A 22719-nucleotide genomic window follows, 5' to 3' on the forward strand; every position below is an offset into this window, starting at 1 on the left:
CTGATGGGAGCAGGGGAGGTGTGCAGGCAGGGAAGATGTGTCAGAGCCCTAATGTCTACATTGTGACAATCAAACTGATCCTAGGTTCTCATCAATGCCTCTACAAGGAAAAAGGCAGAGCCACTAAAATGTCAAGCTTTATTGATTCTCAGTTCTGTCCCCTCTCTTGCCCCAGGAGCAGAGCTAACTGAGGCTCTGAGCTCAGGTCCTGGGCTTCCCTTTCCCTTCCAAGCACATGCTGGAGTTCAGTCTGGACCCTACACAAGCCTCTGGCCTCCTGCGTGTGGAAGAGGTAGACTGCGCCTGCCCCCAGCACCAGTCCTACATTGGGCGTCCAAAGCAGTATGGCCACTTCCCTGGCCCTTTCTTCTGCTACAAGGAAACAAAGCAACACCAGGAGAAGCAGCCCCACACCAATCACATTGCCAGCGAAGGCAGCCCACCAACGAGCCTGGGCTATACCCAGCCCCAGCTCTGTCCAGGCCTCCCTCAGCACACTGATCAACGGCAACCTCCCTGCTGGTCCTAGAACAAAGCAGGGCAGTGGAGTGAGAAAAGGTCAGAGTGGAGGGGCTGCCTTGAGACAGTGAAGAGCCAAGGGAAAGAGTAGGGTGACTCACCATAGGTAAAGCTGGGATTTTGCTGGAGGGGACTATGTCTCACACAGAGAGTAGCCATGAGGGCCTCATGATCAGAGAGGGGGGTGCCATTGTAGGGGCCATGGCCTGCAGTGGATTTGAGACTCTTACAGGAGATGCAGAATCCAGAAACCGCCTAGGAAAAGTAAGGGTCAGAGAGAATCTTATGTTGGAGGGCCTCCTCCCAGAGAACCAGCTTCTAGTATCCCATTCTCTAGCCATCAGTAATCTAAGACTAGACCAGCTGAACGAAGGATCAGAATAGGCTGGTGACAGTAATAGACACAGTAAGTGAAGGCATGCTGTGGAGAGAGCCTGACCTTGTAAAGCACGTAGTCAATGCGGATGCCACATGGAAATGGCTCCAGATCCTTCTGGCTGACGTAATGGTTCTCAGGTACCATGGTATAGCCTTCTTCAAAGCCCTAGGGAGTAGCTGGTTCATGGTAGGATATGGGGCAGGAAGAGAGAGAAACTGGGAGTATAGGTGAGAAAACAGCTAGGTAGTTTCTCACCTTAAAGTCCTGGGTCTCAAGGTAGGCATCATGCAGTCCTGTCCACTCCCTCAGCAGGCAGCAGCCCAGATCTTTTGGGTGCATGTTGAGGTCCCCACACAAAAGAACCACGTCTGCCTTCTTGGATGTGTGGCTGGTGAGCCAGGTCAGTGAGGAAGGAATTCTTCCCTCGCCCCCATTGCCCTAATCCTAGCCACACCTCAAACCCTGGGTCCCAACCCACTTCCCCTGTCAAGCCTAGGCTCACACACTGGATGAACTGGGCCAGTTCCCAAGCTTGGGCCACACGATGTGCTAGGTAGATGTCCTTCTGTCGGCTGTACTCGGCATGGAGCTGAGTGAGATAGATGAGATTATAGCAGTAAGATTAAGGGTCCCAGGAGCCTGTGTAAATCAAGCTTGTGTCTGTCACTAGTTAAGGTATCTGGAACACAATGGGTAAGTCTTGCCCTATTGCTACCTTAGGAAACCCTTACCCGATAGCTCCTCCTCAGATACATAGCAGAGAAATCCCACTTCAGTCCCAGGATTAGAATGCCTGCCCAAGCCCTAAGCACTGGTAGCTTCACTTACGTGGGTCACATAGGCATTGAGCACAAGTCCACTTAGATGGAACACCAGGAGTCCTACAGCCTTCCCACAGAACCAATCACCATGATGGATCTGCAAGCAGGAGGAGACAGGAACTCATAGCACTGCCATCTTCCATCTGCCCAGCCTCTGTAGCTCCAGGAAGTCTGCCTTCTCTACCTTGTGTTAGTGGGGGTGAGGAGGGAGGCTTACCATGTAGGGGTAGCCATTGAGGGTGTAGACATGCTGGATGATTTCCTGGATTGGGTGTTTGGAGAAGACACAGAGGCCACTGCCAATGATTCCGCTGTAAGCCAAGCCCTGCTTAATAACCAGAAAAGGTGGGAAACACCCAGCCCTCTTCTCTCTCCTTATTTCCCAGCTCTGATGAGCTCCTCTCTCTCTACTGCTGGGACCAGTCTCAGAACAAAGCTCAGGACAACAGCCTCTGCAGGAGGATGAGGGGGCTGCCCGATAATAGGCGGAGATGGGCTGAAAAGATACGATGTTCCCAGTTCACCCTCTCCTGCTCCTTTACCCAGAGAAGGAGGTAGGCAGGTGCAGGGAAAGGGAAGGGTTGGCAGGGTCAAGAACCCTGAGAACAGGTTCAGGCCTGCAGGCTTCTCACCTCCTGAAGTAGTGTGCAGCTGGATAAGTGAAAGACAGTTTCTCTTTCAGGCACTGGAAGTCCTGCTCACTCCACACCTGAGGGAAGGATGAGCATGCCTGCCTGGCCTTTCCCCCAAGGGGTGGGTGTCTCCTCCAGTACCCCTTCCCAGAGCTCCTCCCAGCCTGGGATCCACCTCAGAGATGCACAACCCCACCTCTTCCAGTAGAGCCAAGTCGAAGCTCTCCATATTCAGAAAGTCTCCCAGACGCTTCATGCGGTCAGAACGGTGCTTGCTCACATAGGGAAGACCCCTAAGGAAGGGAAGGGAAAGGCGGGCCAGGGAAGGTGACTGCCAGTACCACTGAAGTTGGGGCCTATACGGCGCCCTGTCGGTTCGAGTTTCCCCTCCACCCGAGATCCCGGAGGCAGGATGGGGTCGTGATCCAGCTGTGAGGAAGGACTCCCTCCTCCCTCTGGCTGTGCGGGTGCGAAAGGGAAGGAGGCCCCCAGGCAGCACTCGGCCGGGGAACTCACCAGCAGTTGAGGTTGAAGACCCTCAGGCGCAGAGAGAAGTTGGGCTTCATGGCGGGGGTGTTCCGGGGCGGGAGTCAGGAGTCAGTTTGCTTCCCGGAGACGGCCCTGGCGGGGGCGAGAACAAGAGCAGTCGAGTGGTGCCTTCTCCCCGGGCGATGCGGACAGGTGGCCAGTCGGGACCCCGCACTCCCAACACCCAAGCAGCTCCGGCCTCGGGCTGATTCCCGTGTTACCAGCACAACCCGCCCGCTGGCCTAGATTAGGCTGCGCGCTAACCCGGAAAAGAGATCTGACAAACCCGGCGTGCGCGGGCTGGAGAAGGATGCGCTCGAGGCCCCTGGGGTACCCGAGAGGGCTCCCGGGCGGGCGGCTCCGTGATCCTTTGCCCAGAGGCTGGTTCCCGGCAGCCGCAGCCCACAAATCCCTCGGTTGGCCCCCTTCTCGGCTAGGGGCCTGGCTCACCAGCAACAGGCTGCAAGTGGAGAGGCCCCGCCCACGCCGCCGGCCCTTTGCTCCACCCTGCCCCGCCCACTGCAGGCGTCGGGGGCGGGGCCGCGCGGTTGCCGTGGCAACGCGTGTTTTTTTTTTTTTTTTTTTTTTTTTTTGTTCAGGGTTAGTCTACTAGCTCCGCCATGGACCGCTTGCAGAAGTTGCGGCCCACTCCCGCCCCATGCAGCTCTAAGTCGCCGCCCGAGCGGCCGCTGCAGGTGAAAGTGGTGGGGATCTTCAAAAGCTCCAGCTTTCAGGTTGCGAAGTCTACTGCTGAGGTAACCGCAGAAAAACCCCCAATGCGGAGACCCTCCAGGCTTCCCGGCCTCGCGGCGTGGATTATGCGCCTCGATGTCTGGTGCAGGCCGGTGGATGTTCTACTGGAGGAAGGGCGGGCTGGCTGGGACCACCCCCACCCCGGGAGCGCAGAAAGGACACATTCGGGTCAGGGGCGGGCATTTGGTTTTGGAGTAGGGCGACGTGTAAAGGGAGATCCCAGTAAAGGAAGTATTCAGAACCTTCCTGGGAAAAATAGTAATTACTACTCCTACATATTTACACATTTTATTCCACATTAATTTTAAAAATTGAATTACAGATTTATTAAAACTCATGAAAGAAAAGTTTAAAGTGTTACTCTAACTCGTGGATTTTTACAAACTCCTTCCCCAAGGGATTTTCGAAAACTATTCACTTGGTAAGATTTTTTTTTTTTAATTGCTATAACAATCACTACATTCCGGCAGAATTAAATGCCTAACGGATTTCTTAACAAATGGCCCCAAGTGTTTGAACAATCCCAAAATTTCTTTGTAAATATGAAAAATGGCACAAAAAGAAACCACTGAAAGAAACTGTAGAATTTGGCCATGTCACTCATATTGCCAGTGTATGAAATGTTGAAATGTAATATTCCACTGGTCTCTGGGGTTTGTTCCAAAAGTACTCTCCAAGCCAAGTTTCTCTTCAAAGCCTCACTAGACCCCACAAACATGTCTTATTGGTATTTTTATCTACCAAAGTATCCTGCTGGATATTGGATAACAAAATGTTATTCCATACAGAATTCATCTTAAGCAGGCCTTCTTGCCTGTTCCAGAATCTACAGAGTAAAATCAAAAAAATAACTTGCAAAATAAGAAAAGTTTAAGTGAAGAAAACAGGTGTTGGGACATCTATGAATATGATACAGATTGATCAAAAGAAGTGGAAATTATGGGCTAATGGGGCCAGTAACATTTTATGTCCAAAATTTTATTTAATGAGAACATTCTTGTTTTTCTTAGCTTCTTTTCTGAAGGCCCATGTTTTCTATGCCTGGTAGTAAATATAAGTGGGCCATAGGGTCTCAGTCACAAGTATTCAACTTTGTCCTGATATTATAAAAGTAGCCACAGATATATAAATGAATGGTGGTGTTCCAATAAAGCTTTATTATGAACACTAAATTTTCACATGACATGAAATATGACTTATCTTTTGATTTTTTCAATCATTTTCAAATCTAAAAATTAATCTTGGCTTTCAAGCCTTACAAAATAGGCAGTGGACCAACCCCTGCTAAGTCAAGAAAACAATATCTTTGATATGTTAATAATGTAATTTCCCCTTTCTTAAGCTTTTGCCTACTGTAACACTATCAAATATGAAAACATATCAGTGTAAATTCAGTTAGTACTGTCTTAATACAGGTTATGTGATTATATTCCTGGCATGATCATTTATGAGCAATCTCAGATCCCTGATTTGCTGTAAAAGATTAAGATTCATAAGGGGTAAGGATAAGTACATATATTTTAATTTGGACGTAGTTGATTCCAGACCAAATACTAAATCATAAAGAAAAGTATGATGTGCTTAATTTGAATACTACTGGGTTTGCTGGTTACTCCAGTTAGTTCCTCAGTTAGAAACAGCAGTCATCCTGTAGGAGTTCATCAAATAGAGCACAGAAAGTGGAACTGAGCTACCAGACATTGTTGTTTTTGTTGGATACAGTAGTCTAAGAAGGAAATGGCCCTACCACTGTTTTCTTCTTCTGCTCTCGTGAGTCCCAAAGTAGGACGCACTTATGTCCTGGATTTCTTGCCCTTGGAATACTCACCCCTGATGAAGTGTGCCAAACTAGTGCCCTTTCAGTCCACAACAGGGTCTCTAAGCACCAGCCTCACTTGACAAGGTGCCTACTCCAGCAGCTGTTACATTTTCCCAGTTGGCCCAACCACTTCTCAGACCTGCTGGGAAAGTGGGACCTAATTGTTGTTGCTTCCACTGCTTTCTCTTGCTTTAGGGAGATACATTAAAATAATATCAAGAACAAAACTTTTTAAAATTATTCATTTGTTTATTTTAACTAGGTATATATGACAGCAGAATGCATTTTGACTCATTGTACACAGCTGCAGCACAACTTTTCATTTCTTTGGTTGTACAGGATGTAGCGTTGCACCATATGTGCAGTCATACACGTACCTAGGGTAATGATGTCCATCTCATTCCACCATCTTTCCTGCCTCCATACCCCTGCCTCACCCCCACTTTGACCAATCATATTTCCTCCATTTTTCCTATGCTCCCTAGCCCCCCTGCTCATTATAGATCAGCATCCACTTATCAGAGAGAACATTTGGCCTTTGGTTTTATGCATTAGCTTCTTTCACTTACCGTGATATTCTCCAACTCCACCCATTTACCTGCAAATGCCATAATTTTATTTTCTTTTAATGCTGAATAATATTCCATTGTGTATATATACCACAGTTTCTTTATCCATTCATCTACTGAAGGGCATCTAGGTTGGTTTCACAGTTTAGCTATTGTGAATTCAGCTGCTATAAATATTGATGTGGCTGCATTACTATAGTATGCTGATTGTAAGACCTTTGGGAATAGACTGAGGAGTGGAATAGCTGGGTAAAAAGGTGGTTCCATCCCAAGTTTTCCAAGTAATCTCCATACTGCTTTCCAGATTGGTTGTACAAATTTGCAGTCCCACCAGCAATGCATGAGTGTGCCTTCCCCCCCACATCCTTGACAACACTTATTGTTGTGGACTGAAAGGGCACTAATTTGGCACACTTCATCAGGGGTGAGTATTCCAAGGGCAAGAAATCCAGGACATAGCTGCCATTCGGATTGGAGATGAAATCTCAGCTTAGATTTGCATTTCTCTAATTACTAGAGATGTTGAACATTTTTTCATATATTTGTTGATCGAATGTATATCATCATCTGAGAAGTGTCTGTTCAGTTCCTTAGCCCATTTATTGATTGGGTTCTTTGCTTTTTTGGTGTTATGTTTTTTGAGTTCTTTATATATCCTGGAGATTAGTGCTCTATTGGACGTGCATGTGGCAAAAATTTGCTCTCAAAATGTAGGCTCTCTCTTCACCTCATTGATTTTTTCTTTTGCTGAGAAGCTTTTTAGTTTGAGTCCATTCCATTTATATATCTTGATTTTATTTCTTTCGCTTTAGGAGTCTTGTTAAGGAAAGTCGGGGCCTACTCAGCACTAAAAAATAACAAGATCATGGCATTTGCAGGGAAATGGATGGCATTAGAGCAGATTATGCTAAGTGAAGTAGGCTCTCTCTTCACCTCATTGATTTTTTCTTTTGCTGAGAAGCTTTTTAGTTTGAGTCCATTCCATTTATATATCTTGATTTTATTTCTTTCGCTTTAGGAGTCTTGTTAAGGAAAGTCGGGGCCTACTCAGCACTAAAAAATAACAAGATCATGGCATTTGCAGGGAAATGGATGGCATTAGAGCAGATTATGCTAAGTGAAGTTAGCCAAGCCCTAAAAAACAAATGTCTTCTCTGATATAAGGGAGGTGACTCAAAATGGGATAGGGAGGAAGAGCATGAGAAGAAGATTACCACTAAATAGGGAAGAGAAGTGGGAGGGAAAAGGAGGGAGAAGGGGAGTTGCACGGAAGATGGAAGGAGACCCTCATCGTTATACAGAATACATGTATGATGTTGTGAAGAGAAAAAAAAAAGTGTGTCACATTAGATTGGATAGAGAGAAATGATGGTAGGGGAGGGGAGGATTAGGGGGGATAGGAAGGGCAGCAGAATAAAATAGACATTATTATTGCTGTATGTATATACGTGACTGCATGACCAATGTGATTCTGCAACCTGTACAAAGAAAAGTGAGAAATTATACCCCATTTGATTCAAATGTATGAATTGTCAAGATCATTGTACTGTCATGTGTAGCTAATAAAAATAAATAAATAAATAAAAAGGAATCAGGGCCTAATCCGACGTGATAAACATTTGGGCCTACTTTTTCCTCTATTAGATGGAGGGTCTCTGGTCTAATTAAAAGGTTTTTTTAAAAAATTTTTTTGTAGTTGTAGATGGACAGAATGCCTTTATTTTATTTGTTTATTTTTATGTGGTACTGAGGATCGAAACCAGTGCCTCAAGCATGCTAGGCAAGCACTCTGCCACTGAGCTACAGAATTGCTAACCTGTAAGAGTTTTCTTTTTTTTAATTTATATATGACAGCGGAATGCATTACAATTTTTATTACACATATAGAGCACAATTTTCATATCTCTGGTTATATACAAAGTATATTCACACCAATTCATGTCTTCATACATGTACTTTAGATAATAATGATCATCACATTCCACCATCATTAATTACCCCATGCCCCCTCCCTTCCCCTCTAACCCCTCTGCCCTATCTAGAGTTCATCTATTCCTCCCATGCTCCCGCTCCCTATCCCACTATGAATCAGCCTTCTTATATCAAAGAAAAACATTTGGCATTTGGTTATTTGTGATTGGCTAACTTCACTTAGCATTAGCTTCTCCAGCTCCATTCATTTACCTGCAAATGCCATGATTTTATTCTTTTATTGCTGAGTAATATTCCATTGTATATATGCCACATTTTTTTAATCCATTCATCTATTGAAGGGCATCTAGGTTGGTTCCACAGTTTAGCTATTGTGAATTGTGCTGGTATAAACATTGATGTGGCTGTGTCCCTGTAGTATGCTGTTTTAAAGTCCTTTGGGTATAGTCAGAGGAAAAGGAATAGCTGGGTCAAATGGTGGTTCTATTCCCAGATTTCCAAGGAATCTCCATACTGCTTTCCATATTGACTGCACCAATTTGAAGTCCCACCAGCAACGTATAAGTGTACCTTTTCCCCCACATCCTCACCAACGCTTACTGTTGTTTGTCTTCATAATAACTGCCATTCTAACTGAAGTGAAATGAAATCTTAGAGTGGTTTTTTTAAAAAATATTTTTATTAATTATAGATGGACACAATACTTCATTTATTTATTTATTTTAAATGTGGTGTGCCTGTGTCCAGCAGTCCATTAAAATCATGTCCTTGAATATTTAATTTTAGCATAGGGCGAGAATCTAAATTTAAAGATAGCATAGCCCAATCTACACCTGTGGAGCCTAATCCCTTGGAACCTCTTTCTACATTACAACTGGAAAATTTATCATGTAGGCTTGGTATTATTAATAACTGTGCTATTCTATCTCCTGATGAAATTACTGATATACCTCTTGGAGAACTAGCTATAATTTTTATTTCACCCTCATAATCGGGATCAATTACCCCCAGGACTTATCATAAGTCCTTTAAGTGTAGAAGAACTGCGTCCTAATAATAAGCCTACTGTTCCCTGGGGAAGAGGTCCTTTTACTCCTGTGGGAATGATTTGAACTCCCATCTCTGGAGTTAATACTGCTCTGGCAGAGGCACAGATGTCCAACCCTGCGCTCCCTCTAGTCTGTCTGATGAGGGATCTAATGGATAATGCGTCCTGGGCACCACCTTGATGGTGCTGTTGGGTTCCTTCATTGCCCCGTATATTTGTGGTTTTGGGCCCCCGGGCATTGGGCCCTCCAATTCGTTTTTTGACAACGGGGCCTGATACCTTTCTCCACGATATCGTGGGTAGACACTTGGTCTTTGTCCATTTTTTGATAACGGAATACCCTCTATGGTGGTTTGAGAATGGCATTCATTAGCCCAATGTCTCCCTCTATGGCATCGTGGGCAAATACCCGGGATTCTACTCTTTTGATACTTAGCTTTGTTAAACCCTCCTCCTATGGGGCAATTTCTTTTAAAATGCCCTTCTTGATTGCAATTATAGCATGTTTTTGGCTTGGTACTTAAAGCCTGTTTTACTTCAGCTGCCATGACTTGTCCTTGTTCATTAATGTCTCTACATAATTTAATATATGTGTTTAAATCTTCCTGTTTCCACGGTCTAATGACCTCTTTGCAGCAACGATTTGCTTGATCGTAAGCCAGTTGTTTTATAAATGGCATTGCCTGTTCTGTGTTTTCAAATGTCTCAGAGGCTGCTTCAATAAGTCTAGCTACAAAGTCAGCGTAGGGCTCATTAACTCCTTGTATTATCTTAGATAGTTGACCTTGAAAATCCCCTTGTCCCTTCAAAGTTTTCCATGCCTTAATTGCATTTATAGCGATCTGAGCGTATACGCCAGGATCATATCTGAGCTGTTGCATCTGCCCTTCAAATTCTTCTTTCCCCAGTAACATTTTCAGGTCTCGTTCAGGGTAACCTGCTTCTGCATTTCGCCTAGCTGTCTCCTTGCAAAATTCCTCATTGGCAATTTTCCATAATAAATATTGTCCTCTATTTAGCACAGAATTACACACGTTAGCCCAATCTGTTGGTGTTAAGTTCCAGCTGGTAATAGATTCGACCATACTGACTGTGAAGGGAGCGGCCGGGCCGTAGGTTGCTACAGCTTCCTTTAATTGCTTTATTATTTTGAAATCTAAGGCACGGTAAGCTCGTTCTCTTTCTTCTCCCTGCTCAACTACAGGGCATGCTAGTTTTTGGGGTCCCGCCTCAGGATTCCGTTCATCATCTATGGAGGCAGGTAAAGCTGTTGGTTGAATTATGCCCTCTGGTGGTGGAACGGAGTTAGTAGCAGCCTCCCTATCTGACGACCGTTTTTTCCCTGAGCTTGCCTTGTTCAAATTTTCTTCTATCTGACTAGCTTGAGAGACCTTTTGTTTTGCTTGACCTAATATGTTTTCTGCCATGGCCTGGACCTCTAACAATTTACTTAACAGTTTTTCGGTTTGTTTTTTACTAGATTCTAATCTACTATAAAGGTAACGTAACCCAATAAGATAGGATAGAAGAAAGCCAAAACAGAATGAAACAGAAACGGAGAGGAGGAAAATGATTATGTCAATTTTCTCTCTCTCAGGGCCGAATAACTTCAAACCTTGAGTTAACCATTTTTCCCAATTCGCTTGAAAAAATTGTAAGGCTAGAGAGCCTGAAATAAAAGCAGAATAAATCAAAACAGAAATACCCATTCTGTCGCCTTTCCTTAGGGGCGAGCGATATTACTCACCTTTAAATTTTGGGCGTTCCCAGTACAGGGCCACCAAAATGCCGCAAACTGCCTGGCCCCGGGCCGGCTGAGTCCCGCTCCTGCTGCCGAGCACTGCCTGCGGCACCCCTGCTGAGCGATTCCCTGCTGAGCTGTCAGTGCACGCGGGCTTGCAATCTTGCAACCCGGTTGGGCACAAAAACACAAGCCAGTCAAACTGAGACAAAGTTTTATTTAGAGAGAGGCCGTGTGCGTCCCCTAACAGGTGGGTCCGCCACGTGTGTGTTCTACCTGAGCCGGGGGGGCTTCCACTTCCCCCTGAACACCCTCCTACCATCCTATTCCAGCCAATGGGAACTCTCCCATTACAAGAGTGACATGAGTAACCTGAGTCCTGAAATGGGCCCAGCTAAACAGCATGAGTCCAATTACCATATGAATGTGAATTGCTGGCTGGCAGTCATTAAATCCAAAGGTGCCTATATCAATATTTTTGCTGTGGCTCCTAACACTCACCAACACTTACTGTTGTTTGTCTTCATAATAACTGCCATTCTAACTGAAGTGAAATGAAATCTTAGAGTGTTTTTTTTAAAAAAATATTTTTATTAATTATAGATGGACACAATACTTCATTTATTTATTTATTTTAAATGTGGTGCTGAGGATCGAACCCAGTGCCTCACGCATGCTAGGCAAGTGCTCCACCACTAAGCCACAATCTCAGCCCTTAGAGTGGTTTTGATTTGCATTTCTCTAAAGCTAGTGATGATGAACATTTTTTTCATATATTTGCTGATTGTATATCATCATCTGAGAAGTGTCTGTCCAGTTCCTTGGTCCATTTATTGATTGGGTTATTGGTTTTTTTGGTGTTTAACTTTTTGAGTTCTTTATATACCCTAAAGATTAGTGCTCTATCTGATGTGTGAGGGGTAAAAATTTGCTCCCAAGATGTAGGCTCTCTATTCACCTCACAGATTGTTTCTTTTGCTGAGAAGAAGGTTTTTAGTTTGAGTCCATTCCATTTATTGTTTCTTGATTTTAATTCTTGTGCCAAAGGAATCTAATTAAGGAAGTTGAGGTCTAATCCCACATGATGGAGATTAGGGCCTACTTTTTCTTCTGGTTTTATTCCTAAATACTTGATCCATTTTGAGTTTTGTGCATGGTGAGAGATAGGGGTTTAATTTCATTTTGTTGCATATGGATTTCCAGTTTTCCCAGCACCATTTGTTGAAAAAGACATCTTTTCTCCAATGCATGTTTTTGTGATTGGCTAACTTTAATATAAGGTAATTGTAATTTTGTGGGTTAGTCTCTGTGTCCTCTATTCTGTACCATTGGTCTACCAGTCTGTTTTGGTGTCAATACCCGTAAGAATTTTCTATAGCCTAAAGTATATAAGGCTCTGAGCATGATCCCCAATACCATCTAAATAAATAAATAATTTTTTTCTGTGATTCATACAAAAAAATTGTATGTTCAACCAAAACATACTCAATACTATACCTAAATTCTACACCTAAATTTATTTAGTATTTACTTCTCTTTTTCCTAAGGGGTATAACCACAGTATCCTTTTGATCTCCTTACATCAATGAATTACAGCAGTAATATTTACTTATTGTCATTCAAGTAAACTATCTAGAACCACTGAGATTTAGCAAGAGTTTAATTTAAGGAAAAATTTGTCCTGAAAGAAGCAGATCACAAAACTATTGGCATAAACTCATTTGTTTATTCAGTTGTCATGAGTGAATGATTTACCATGAGCCAGATTCGATAGTAGAAGGACATACAGGAAGGCCAAGACATAGTTCTTGCCCTCAAGAGCTTATATTCTAGAAGTCAGAGACAAATAAGCCCCATGTCCTAGTGTGGGCAGAGAGCAGAACAGAGCATCTCAGTCAGACTGTGGCCTAGGTATGGGCTGCATAAAACTTTCTGGAGACTCCATAAAAATTTTGGGAAATGATTTTGACTTTAAAAGAGAATTCACTTTAAACTAATTATTTTATTTTGAAACCTAGAGTCTGAAGATGAATTATCCATCCAAATTTGAAGATCCTATAATGGTTCCTCTTCAAGAATTTGCATGGTATCAATATCTGCAGGAGAAAAAAAGGGTAAAGGATATTTGGGACATGGGGCATGTTGACAACAAGCAAAATTTAGTCTGAATTATTTATATGTGCATTGTTTTGGGAACAAAATGAAAGTTTTTTTAATGAAACTAGATTTTTAAAAAATATTTATTTTTTAGTTATATGTGGACACAATATCTTCATGTTATTTTTATGTGGTGCTGAGGATCAAACCCAGTGCCTCACTCATGATAGGCAAGCACTCTACCTCTGAGCCACAGCCCTAGCCCTATGAAACTAGATTTTTTTTCTCTAAATGATTTCAACCATTTTACCAGATGGACTTTTTTTTTTTTAACTAGAATATTTACCAAATTTTCCTTTGGAGAACATGTGATAAAGGTAAGTTTAAAATCCTCGGTGGTGTTATTTATCCCTGCTGATGGTTAACCTTCTCTTCCTGTAATACCCTGGCACTCAAGTTGCTGTGGCCTGGCTCTTACTCTAGAAGGAGCCGGTGTTGTACATCACACAGAATGCTGAGGGTTTGTGTGACACTGTTGCACAGAGGCACTTGTATGACAGCCTGAAGCTCTCACAGGGCATCTTGTCTCAGTTGGTGCTTCTTTTTCCCCATTCTTCTTTCTGCCATTACCCTTGGAAAATCCCAGACTTCGGGGCTAGTGGAGCTTGTCCAGGGATGGTAGATAGGGCTCCTCTTTTGTGCCACCCTGGTCTCTCTATAGTTGTGCCTGGAGCATGTGAAAAAGAGAAAAGAAGGTGGTGATCTGGCTCAGCAATCTCTCATGTTGGGGTGTGTAGAAAGGGTTCTACTTCCTGCTTCTTTTTCCTGGTTTAGTCCTGCACAGGATTCCCAGTCCTGGTTTCTGTGTTCCACCTCGTTTCTCCAGTAGATGATGAAATTTCCATTTCCCTGATCTGAGCAGTTTCAGTCGTTCAATGCTTGGTTGCATAAGGATAGCCTGTGATCCTGTAATTAGGTACAATGTAAATAGTGTTGCTTTATAAGACCACTTCACTCTCTCTTCAGTCACATGAATGGTGCAAGACTGAGTCAAGAATACCAAGAATAGGCTGGGCACCATGGCATATGCCTATAATCCCAGCAGCTCAGGAGGCTGAGCCAGCCTCAGCAAATTATGGAGACCCTAAGCAACTCAGCAAGACCCTGTCTCTAAGTAAAAAATAAAAAAGGGAGGGGGATGTAACCCAGGGGTTAAATGCCCCTGGGTTCAATCTCTAGTACGCTCCCCCAAAAAAAAGAATAGCATTTGTTAAGTCTCATCATACTTTTGTAGCCATTTTCATAAGAATTCACAAAGAACAATGGTAAACACATATATATGTGTATGTGTATACATGTGCGTGCGCGCACACACACACACACACACACACACACACACACCTATTCCTTACACAACTGGGGTTACCAATGGTCCTAGTTTGCCTGAGACTGAGAAGCTTCCTGGAATGTAGCACAGTCACAGGCAAATTGGAACAGTTCATCACCCTAACATAAACAATACTTTTTCTAAATTTTTATTATCAAACATAATACTGCCTTCCAGTCTCATGCCCTCTCCTATAGGAAAACTGTGATGTTATGGTCTGTGGATTGCACCTGGTCCTCTTGTACATTCCCATTGTCCTCTTGAAGACCAGTTAGCCGGACACAGTTGTACATGCCTATAATCCCAGTGATTTAGGGGGCTGAGGCAGGAAGATCACAAGTTCAAGGCCAACCTGGGCAACTTAGTAAGATCCTGTCTCAAAATTAAAAAAAAAAAAAAAAACTAAAGAGGACTGGGGATGTACTCAGTTGTAGAGAACCCCTGGATTCCATCCCATCCCCAGTACTACAAAAAAAAAAAAATGTAAATTTTACTCGCCAGCCTCCTCCCTCTCCAATCTGGACTGCCTGGAGGTGATTTGTGCTCTCCTGCTGTCTTTCTCCTTGAGGCTTCCTAGTTAATCAAGGCTGCTTCTTGCCACCTGTACTTTATTCCTCATCTTTACTTTCTTTCCTCTGCCACACTCATCCTCTGGATATCTGTCACCTTAACCTTTTCTTCCTTTTCAAGTCAGTCTTTTGGTCCTTCTTTAATGAGAGCTTTGTGTCTTATGTTATATGAAGTGCTTCTTAGTGCATGTGATCTTCGTTCATTAGGCCAGCTGGCCTTATGCTTCAGCAGAATTTAATGCCCCTCTCAAGGGATGGCTTCAGGTCTTTGGAAGGGCCTCTCTCTCCCCCCTAAAAAAGGCTGCATCATAGGTCCTGGATGAAAAGTCCTAGAAACTACCAGGTCCAGTCTGCTATCTCGAGACAAGCAAAGAGTCTCCTTATGTACAGAAGAGACAGAGATAAGGCATTTTCATCTTTAGCCTCTAAATAAAATGTACTATCTACTGCATTTCTCCTATAAGGCTAACTAAAATGTTCATGATTAGATTTTTTTCTCCCTTTTTGGGTTTTAGGTCTAGCAAAATATAATACTGATAAATTGAACATTCCAGGAACTATTGACACATAGTTTCTATCAATGATTTATGGTAGAACCTGAAGAAGTTTTTCTCTGCCAGGAAGCAGGTTTTGAGAGGATCATGGGAAACAAGCAGCAGGATATTAAATCTTGTGAGAGAAGCTGGGAATGGCTAAGTTGGCAAGTTGGAGGCAAACTGTTCTCTCAAACTTATTTTTCTAAGTACAGTCTCCAGACCAGCAGCATCAGCATCTCCTTGGATGTTTAGAAACGCAAATTCTAAGGCCCCATCCCACAATCAGAAAGTCAGATGGGCCTTAGGAATCTGTGATTCCAAAGCCCACTACAGTTTGAGAATGGCTGTACAAAGATATTCATGGTTTTCCAGAGCTGGCACTTGGTAATCGGCAGATTTCAGAGGGGATGTAACTCAGTAGCCATGCACTAAGGATTCAGGAGGTTGACCAGCAGCATTTTGTGGATGAAGACACTGACACATTTCATTTTGAGGGGCTTCTTCATTGCCTGACTGGGTTTTGGAAATCCCTGCTGGCCTCCTAGGAGGCATTTTCCTAAAGGTGAGCCCCTCCATTTTTGCCCCCTGTATAGAAAAAAAAAAAAAAACAACATTCTCTTAATACTTTGCATTGAAAAGTCATCCCTTAGCTGGACATCGTGTAATTCCAGCCTATAATTCCAGCAGCTCGGGAGGCAAGATTACAAGTTCAAAGCCATCTTTAGCAACTTAGTGAGGCCCTAAACAACTTAGCAAGACCCTGTCTCAAAATAAAAAAATTAAACAGTGCTGGAAACAGTGGTTAAATTAAACAGTGGTTAAAGCATCCCTGGGTTCAATCCCCAGTGCTAAAAAAAGAAAAGAAAAGAAAGAAAATCATCCCTTACCCAGAATCCTTAACCTTCCCAAGCAGGCACTCAGTAAAATGTGTTTGGTAAATGAAGAGACTGCTCTTTTCTTCTTACCCTCTGGTATTTAACCCAAGGACATTCTACCACTGAGCTACTCACATCCCTATCCCTTTACTTCATTTTGAGAGAAGGTCTCACTAAATTGCAAAGATCACTCTCAAACTTCTGATCCTCCTGCCTCAGCACCCCAAATTGCTGTGATTATAGGTGTATGCCACGGTGCTTGGCCAGAGTTGCACTTTGTTTCTGAGTTAATATAATAAGTATGCTCAGTATATAATGACTTTTATTACCAGAATTACCATCTATCTTCTATGATTATAACATTTTTAAGATTAGTTTTTTAAATCATTCTGTGCTTTCATGATGTTTGATTACTTAAAATGTTTGATTACTTAAAATTCTCTTTCACAGAAGACTTTTGAAAGATGGTAAAAGCATATTTTTAAAATATTCAATCCTAGAGTTGATTCCAAACTCTGGCTTATGGATAGAAGTTGTTTGTTTGTTTTCTTTCCTTCATTATATTTTTTTGTCTTTTCCTATAGGAACTCAGGGATGAAACATGGGAATATTCTTCCAATGTGATGTGTTTTATTAATGATAAATTCCTCGGTGACGCATCTGATCTGCAGAAATGGGCCCACAAGGTGTGGGATATAGTTGATATTAAGCCCCCTGCACTTTATGAGGCACTTACTGTGGATTTTTCCACAAAATTCTTGAGAGACACCAAGGCAAGTTTTATATATATATATATATATATATATATTTTTTTTTAAGGCAAGTTATATTGATTTATTTTTTTTTACAAAGTAAAATAGTGAATTTTTTTGATCATTTATGTTGATTCAGCATTCATTATTCAAATTCTAACAAAAGGAATATAAAAAGTAGGAGCCATGGGTATAAGCCTTTGATGACCATTAAGATTCACTTGCAAAATACTGTAGGAAGGCAAAGTTTGGCTTGGTGCTATAGAGCAAGCGTTATTTCTCAGTAGGTAAGCTGCTTGGGGAGAACTCTCTGCTCAAACATTTCTCCTCCATTTTATAGATTTATTTGCATGAGTTATCCACTTTAAAATATAAAAACCCCTGTCTGTATACACAAAGTGACACATTGCTAGGATCTGAGGTATGCAAAGGCAGAGACCTTGCTTTATGGATGCTCATTTAACTACTACCTTGAACCAAAATAAAACATAGTGGGTGCTCAGTGAATGTTGGGTTGAATAAGCAGTGCAGTTTAAAAATGCTAGAAACTCTGGGGTGTGTGGAGGAATGTTCAAGGGTCAGAAGTCTGAAAGTACATGGTATATTCTGGGAATGATGGGACAACAAAGAAGCCATAATTAGTAGGAAATGAGACAAGGAAATGAGAATGTCAGCCAAGACCGTTGGTGCCAACAGCACCAAGCTACTTAAGGAAAGGAGGGTATGTATAGAAATTATGTTGGTTATCTGACAGTTGACAGGAAAGCTGAAGAACCTGCTTTGAAAAACAGGTAACCAAGGAAGGCTAGATAGGTAACAACATGGCAAGAGTTATGTGGCAGGAATGTGTCACCAGGATGTTGCTGCAGGCAGGTGCTGCTGGCTTTAAATTCACAGAGTCACCATCATTGAGACGTGGACTGCCCTTTTGTCTCTGCACCACTCCTTGGAACTCCAGGGCCCCAGGCAGGAGGACTTGTCTGGCAAGCCCCAGTTTTATTGCCACAACCTGGTTGTCAAAGGCTAGGGGAGAGGGAGAATCTGGCCCCTTTAGGTTCTAGTGAGAGCAGTTGGGCCCTGCAGGGAGTTTCCCACCAGAAAGAGTGTTCAGAAGTTAAGAAAAAGGAGGAAAAAAATAATAGATAAAAAAAGAAATTATAATTTCTCAGCCAGATTATGATTTACTGTCCATTCTGAACCAAGGAGCCAGATTTTATCCAGAAGGAAACGAAGCCAATAGAACTTTTCATAAAAAGAGTATGACATATCCTTTTTCCTCTTTTAGAAAAAAGTTTAGGATCGTGCCAAAGCAGGCCGAGCAGGGTAGGTGTTTGGAAAGTTGCTATAGTAGCATGGGCCAGGAATAATGAAAGCCTGGATTAATTGGTGGCAGTGAGGATGGAGGTCCTTGATTCCAGACAAGAGCCTGAGAAGTAGACTTTTCTTGCTGAGTCAAACCCAGGGACTTGTTTACTTCCAGGTTAGAACCATATGCTAAACAAGTATGTTTATATGTTGGTTGCTGGTGACTAGGAAATTACCTGGTGTTGCATTTATTAGATCTCTTCATCAGCATTTTCAGAATTATATACTCTTGACAACCACTAAAGATAACCTATTGATGAACGTGGAAGTTTAATCATGCCTGAATGAACTTATTTTCTCAATCAATCATGATTTCCATTATAGCCTTTTATTCCTCTTAAACTGTGAAGTTTACTATGTTTCCTATTCTTCATTTATAATATTCTCTTTTATAATTAAGAACTTGTACAGAAACAGAGAAGCCCTACCAAGTTAATTATAGTGACATAAATAACATATTTTAAGATGATATCATTTACGTTTCCCAGATTCTTAATAAAGAGGTTAGGCCAAGTTATGCACCTCATTAAAAAAAAAAGTGGCACTTTGGTATATATGAATATGGTATCGAAGATTTAGAGCACTCCATTAGCTGTGCTGTGGCCCCTAAGTGAATGCTAATTAATGAAGACTAGTGTTTTCAGTTCAGATGCTTCTTTAAAGGATCAGACAAGGTCTCGAAAATAGTCAACTCTACTGGAAAGGGTACTAAGTGAAAACAAGAGCTGGAGGCATTTGTGCATGTAAGAGAATTTTTGAAGATGACTCAGCCTCCTTGTCTTCCCTACCCCTAGTGCCACACCTCCTGTAGATATAGAGGCCTCATTTTTTCCACTTGGAAAGCTAATCTGTGCTGTGCTTGGCTCGGGCTAACTAATCTGTGCTCTCTGAAAATCCAGAACAACTGGTAACCAAATCCATGGCACTCAGGATGGATGTCTTCTCAGAACTAATCAGGAAAGAAAACAGAAGTAGAAAAGAATTCCCAGTCTGTTTCTTTTCCCAGGGGAACTGACCAGTTTCCCTTGCCTTGTGGAATTTGTGATGTAGTGGATAGCTAGGCCATGTGGGCCTGTGATCAGTTAACATTTTTCAAAGCCTCACTACTGAAAGGTTTTAAAAATATATAATGAAAAACAAAGTTTTAAAAATATGTCATGTGAGTTGTAAAGACTTGGTAAAAGAAAAGAAAATGAGCTTTGTCATTCATTTGATTTCTCTGTTGTTATTTATTGGTAATGCTATTAAAGTTTTATCACTGAAAACATGTCTGTTATATTTTTGGTCATTTCTATAACTTTCTTACAAGACATTGACCTGCATTATCTTTTTCTCCCTAATTTTAATAGCATGTTTTTGTATTCTTGGACATTAAGATTAATTTTTATCCAATTGGACGGTTGATTTTTGAGGTAAGAGGATGTTGCCTTTTTAAAAAAAAAGTTGGGAAGCATCTATGATTGTTAAGATGTTAAAATATTTCATCTTTGAAACCTTTCGTCTTTATTTTGTAGCTATATTGTGATGTATGTCCCAAAACATGTAAAAATTTTCAGTTCCTGTGCACAGGAAGAGCAGGGTTTTCTCAAAGTGGCATAAGGTTACATTACAAAGATTCAGTTATTCATCGAGTGGTCCAGAATGGTTGGATACAAGGAGGAGGTAAGTTTAAATTCTTACATACAACTTAATTGCAAACCCAGAATTTTGTTTAGCTACTTTTATAAAATGCATATAGAATTAGATATTCTCTTATTTATTGGTGTATATTAATTACATAAAATAGTGGGTTTCATGGGTCATATTCACATACAAATAACAATAATAGGTATGTGCACATAAAAGAGTTTGGTAACTATTACTCTCTAATAATTAGATAGTCTTAATTTTAAATATGTACTTAAAGGATGTTTATATGGCTAAATGATAAATTAAGATATTTGTATTGCTTTATACAGATCACTAATTATTTTTTAAAAAAACACATTATCAGGAATATTCTAAATTAAAAAGTATGGTAACTTTTTTTAAATAAAAAATAATTTTAAATGCTCAACTAAATACATGAAAATACCTTGAAACACAGTGCTTTTAAGAAATATGTTAAGGGTAGAAATTTGAAAATAAAATAAATGGAAAATAATTCATTTTTTGCCAAACACATTACATTGTTACTAGTGAAAAGTATTATCTGAAGGATTTTGGTCTCCTTTTGTGTTTCTTTTCAGGTCAATCCTTTGGCTTTCCCCAGAATAGGTACCTGATTAACAGCACAAAATTAAATTTTGAAGGGCTTTTGGAAGATATTCCATAAGGAGAAATCAGGCAGCAATTTAAAAATAATTGACTTAGTGTAGAAGGAGATTTGCTTGAACTTGATAACATATGCAGAAGCTTAAATTGATGTTTAATTTTTTAGTATGATCTGTAATATTTTGAGACTGATGAGGGGAGGTTATTTCAAGATTTATTCCAAGTCTTTTGCATGTAAAGCAGGTATTCTTTCCTCAATCTCTGCAAAATGAGATCATATCACAAATACTGTTATCTAACCTTAATTTTTTCCCACTTTATATGAGGTATTTATCTTTCCAAAGAACATAAACACAGAAAATTTTTGGAGTCTTCCCAGTCTTTTAAATATTGTTAAATAATTTTAATTTTCCTACTGGTAAACATTTTGATTATTTTCCATGTTTTGTTTTGTTAGTATGAAACAATTCTTAAGGGAACCAACATCAGGGTTCCTAACACTTTTTTTTCGGGGGGGGGGGGGATACCAGGGATTGAACCCAGGGATGCTTTACCACTGAGGGCTCCTGGTTCTGTGCCTGATAGTGACTCTCCCAGGCCAGGATCTCAGATGCTCAGAAATTTGAAAATAAAATAAATGGAAAATAATTAATTTCTTGCCAAAGACATTACATTGTTACTAGTGAAAAGTACTATCTGAAGGATTTTGGTCTCCATTTGTTTTTGATTAAACTCCCCCAGAGCAAGATTTGGGAAAAGTAGGTCATATTATTTGTTTGGGGTTTTGGCAGTAAAATTTCTAAATAGTAAAGTGCACACATTTTGAGAATTAAGAACAGTTTAGGAAAAAATGAGATTGCTAGATTGAAATCTAAACTTTGATACATATAAGTTGTACCACCTTAGATATGCACTTAGCATCTCTGAATCAGTTCCTTAATCATAAAATGGGGATAATTATAATAATATTAAAGTTTGTGGTAAGTATTCAGTAACATGGAGAACTGAAAGTGTCAAGCTCTGTAACAGTGAATCCTGCTATTACATATAATTATTATGCCCAATAAAAAATATGGAAAAAAAAGTGCAAAGTCTGGACATTATCTTCTCCCTTCAGATGTTGAATTCCCCTAGAGCAATGTAGAATTGGGGAGCATAAGAGCTAAATTTGGTTTTGTGTCATGCCTTAAAATGCTTCTAGGTATTGTTACTTAAGCTTTGGGACCAACAGGCCTCACATTTCCACACTGCCTTCCCCTCCATCCCCGTCTTTTGACATCTCCCTCTTGCTCATTCGGCTCCACATATGGGCTCCCTTGCTATTTCTTAAGCACATCAATTACAAGTTGGCCTTGAAGTCTTTTGTTTTGACTGGGACATACTCCACCCAGCTATATCTCCAGATATCCCCTTGTTTCACAAACTTATTGGATTTTCCCTACAGTGAATCTCAGCAAGGACACCCTATTTAAAACTGCCACTTTCTGGGGCTGAGGTTGTGGCTCAGTGGTAGGGCATTTGCCTAGCATGTATAAGGCACTCAGCTCCACATAGAAATTATATCCATCTACAACTTAAAAAAAAAAAACCCTGCCACTTTCTTTCTTTATAGTGTTTTTCACCATTGGACATATAATAATAGTATGTCCACTATTTCTTGGATATGCAATTATGTGAATTATAAGACATTTGTCTAATGTCTATTTCTTTTCACTAGAATATACATCCCATGAGGGTAGAGATTTTTATCTACTTAGTTCACTCTTGCATCCCATGTTCTAGCTAGAACAGTACCTAGCATAGTCTAGGTAGTTAACATTTGCTGAAAGAAAGAATGAATGAAGAAACACTTGAGTAGGAAGCATACATTGTCTTCATTTCAAAAGTACAAAGTTAAAGAAGATACCAAGTCAATATATCACTTTGGTCAGATTCCCCTCTGTGACTCCCACAAGGCCTGACTTTAGAAGGGTCTTGGGATATAATTTAATACATCTTATTATTATCATCATCATGTTGAACATTATGAAGATGATGATAATAAATGGATGCATTCTATATTCATGGAATTCTACACTGTAGTGGCAGCCACTGATGAATGAGCATACCACCCTGCCAGGTACTGCCCTTCCTCATTTCACTTA

At 41.1% G+C, this 22719-nt stretch overlaps 2 protein-coding genes across 5 annotated transcripts in view; one reads left to right on the forward strand and one right to left on the reverse strand.

Moving 5' to 3' along the window:
• Positions 1 to 141: 141 nt before the first annotated feature.
• Smpd2 (sphingomyelin phosphodiesterase 2) lies at positions 142 to 3244 on the reverse strand. 4 transcript variants are annotated; one of them, XM_026389633.2, is made up of 11 exons: positions 3166 to 3244; positions 2868 to 2972; positions 2548 to 2644; positions 2352 to 2428; positions 1937 to 2030; positions 1727 to 1816; positions 1405 to 1487; positions 1154 to 1286; positions 959 to 1063; positions 621 to 774; positions 142 to 525 (listed from the first exon to the last, which is right to left on the reverse strand). In XM_026389633.2, the coding sequence occupies exons 2-11, from the start codon at positions 2915 to 2917 to the stop codon at positions 149 to 151; spliced, it is 1260 nt and encodes a 419-aa protein (XP_026245418.1). In that variant the 5' UTR covers positions 2918 to 2972; positions 3166 to 3244; the 3' UTR covers positions 142 to 148. The 4 variants fall into 4 exon arrangements, with proteins under 4 accessions (XP_026245418.1, XP_026245417.1, XP_026245419.1 ...); XM_026389632.2 differs by having other exon boundaries at positions 3144 to 3177; XM_026389634.2 differs by lacking the exon at positions 3166 to 3244 and adding an exon at positions 3101 to 3149.
• Positions 3245 to 3499: 255 nt separating this feature from the next.
• The window catches only part of Ppil6 (peptidylprolyl isomerase like 6), a 34071-nt gene continuing 14851 nt past the window's right edge, over positions 3500 to 22719 (forward strand). Inside the window, exons 1-5 of the mRNA XM_026389648.2 lie at positions 3500 to 3634; positions 12760 to 12855; positions 16790 to 16978; positions 19672 to 19734; positions 19837 to 19984. Coding sequence (XP_026245433.1) covers positions 3500 to 3634; positions 12760 to 12855; positions 16790 to 16978; positions 19672 to 19734; positions 19837 to 19984 — 631 coding nt within the window. The remainder of the gene's footprint in view (positions 3635 to 12759; positions 12856 to 16789; positions 16979 to 19671; positions 19735 to 19836; positions 19985 to 22719) is intronic.

The sequence above is a fragment of the Urocitellus parryii genome, chromosome 8 (assembly GCF_045843805.1).
Source record: "Urocitellus parryii isolate mUroPar1 chromosome 8, mUroPar1.hap1, whole genome shotgun sequence".
NCBI classification, from domain to species: Eukaryota; Metazoa; Chordata; class Mammalia; order Rodentia; family Sciuridae; genus Urocitellus; species Urocitellus parryii.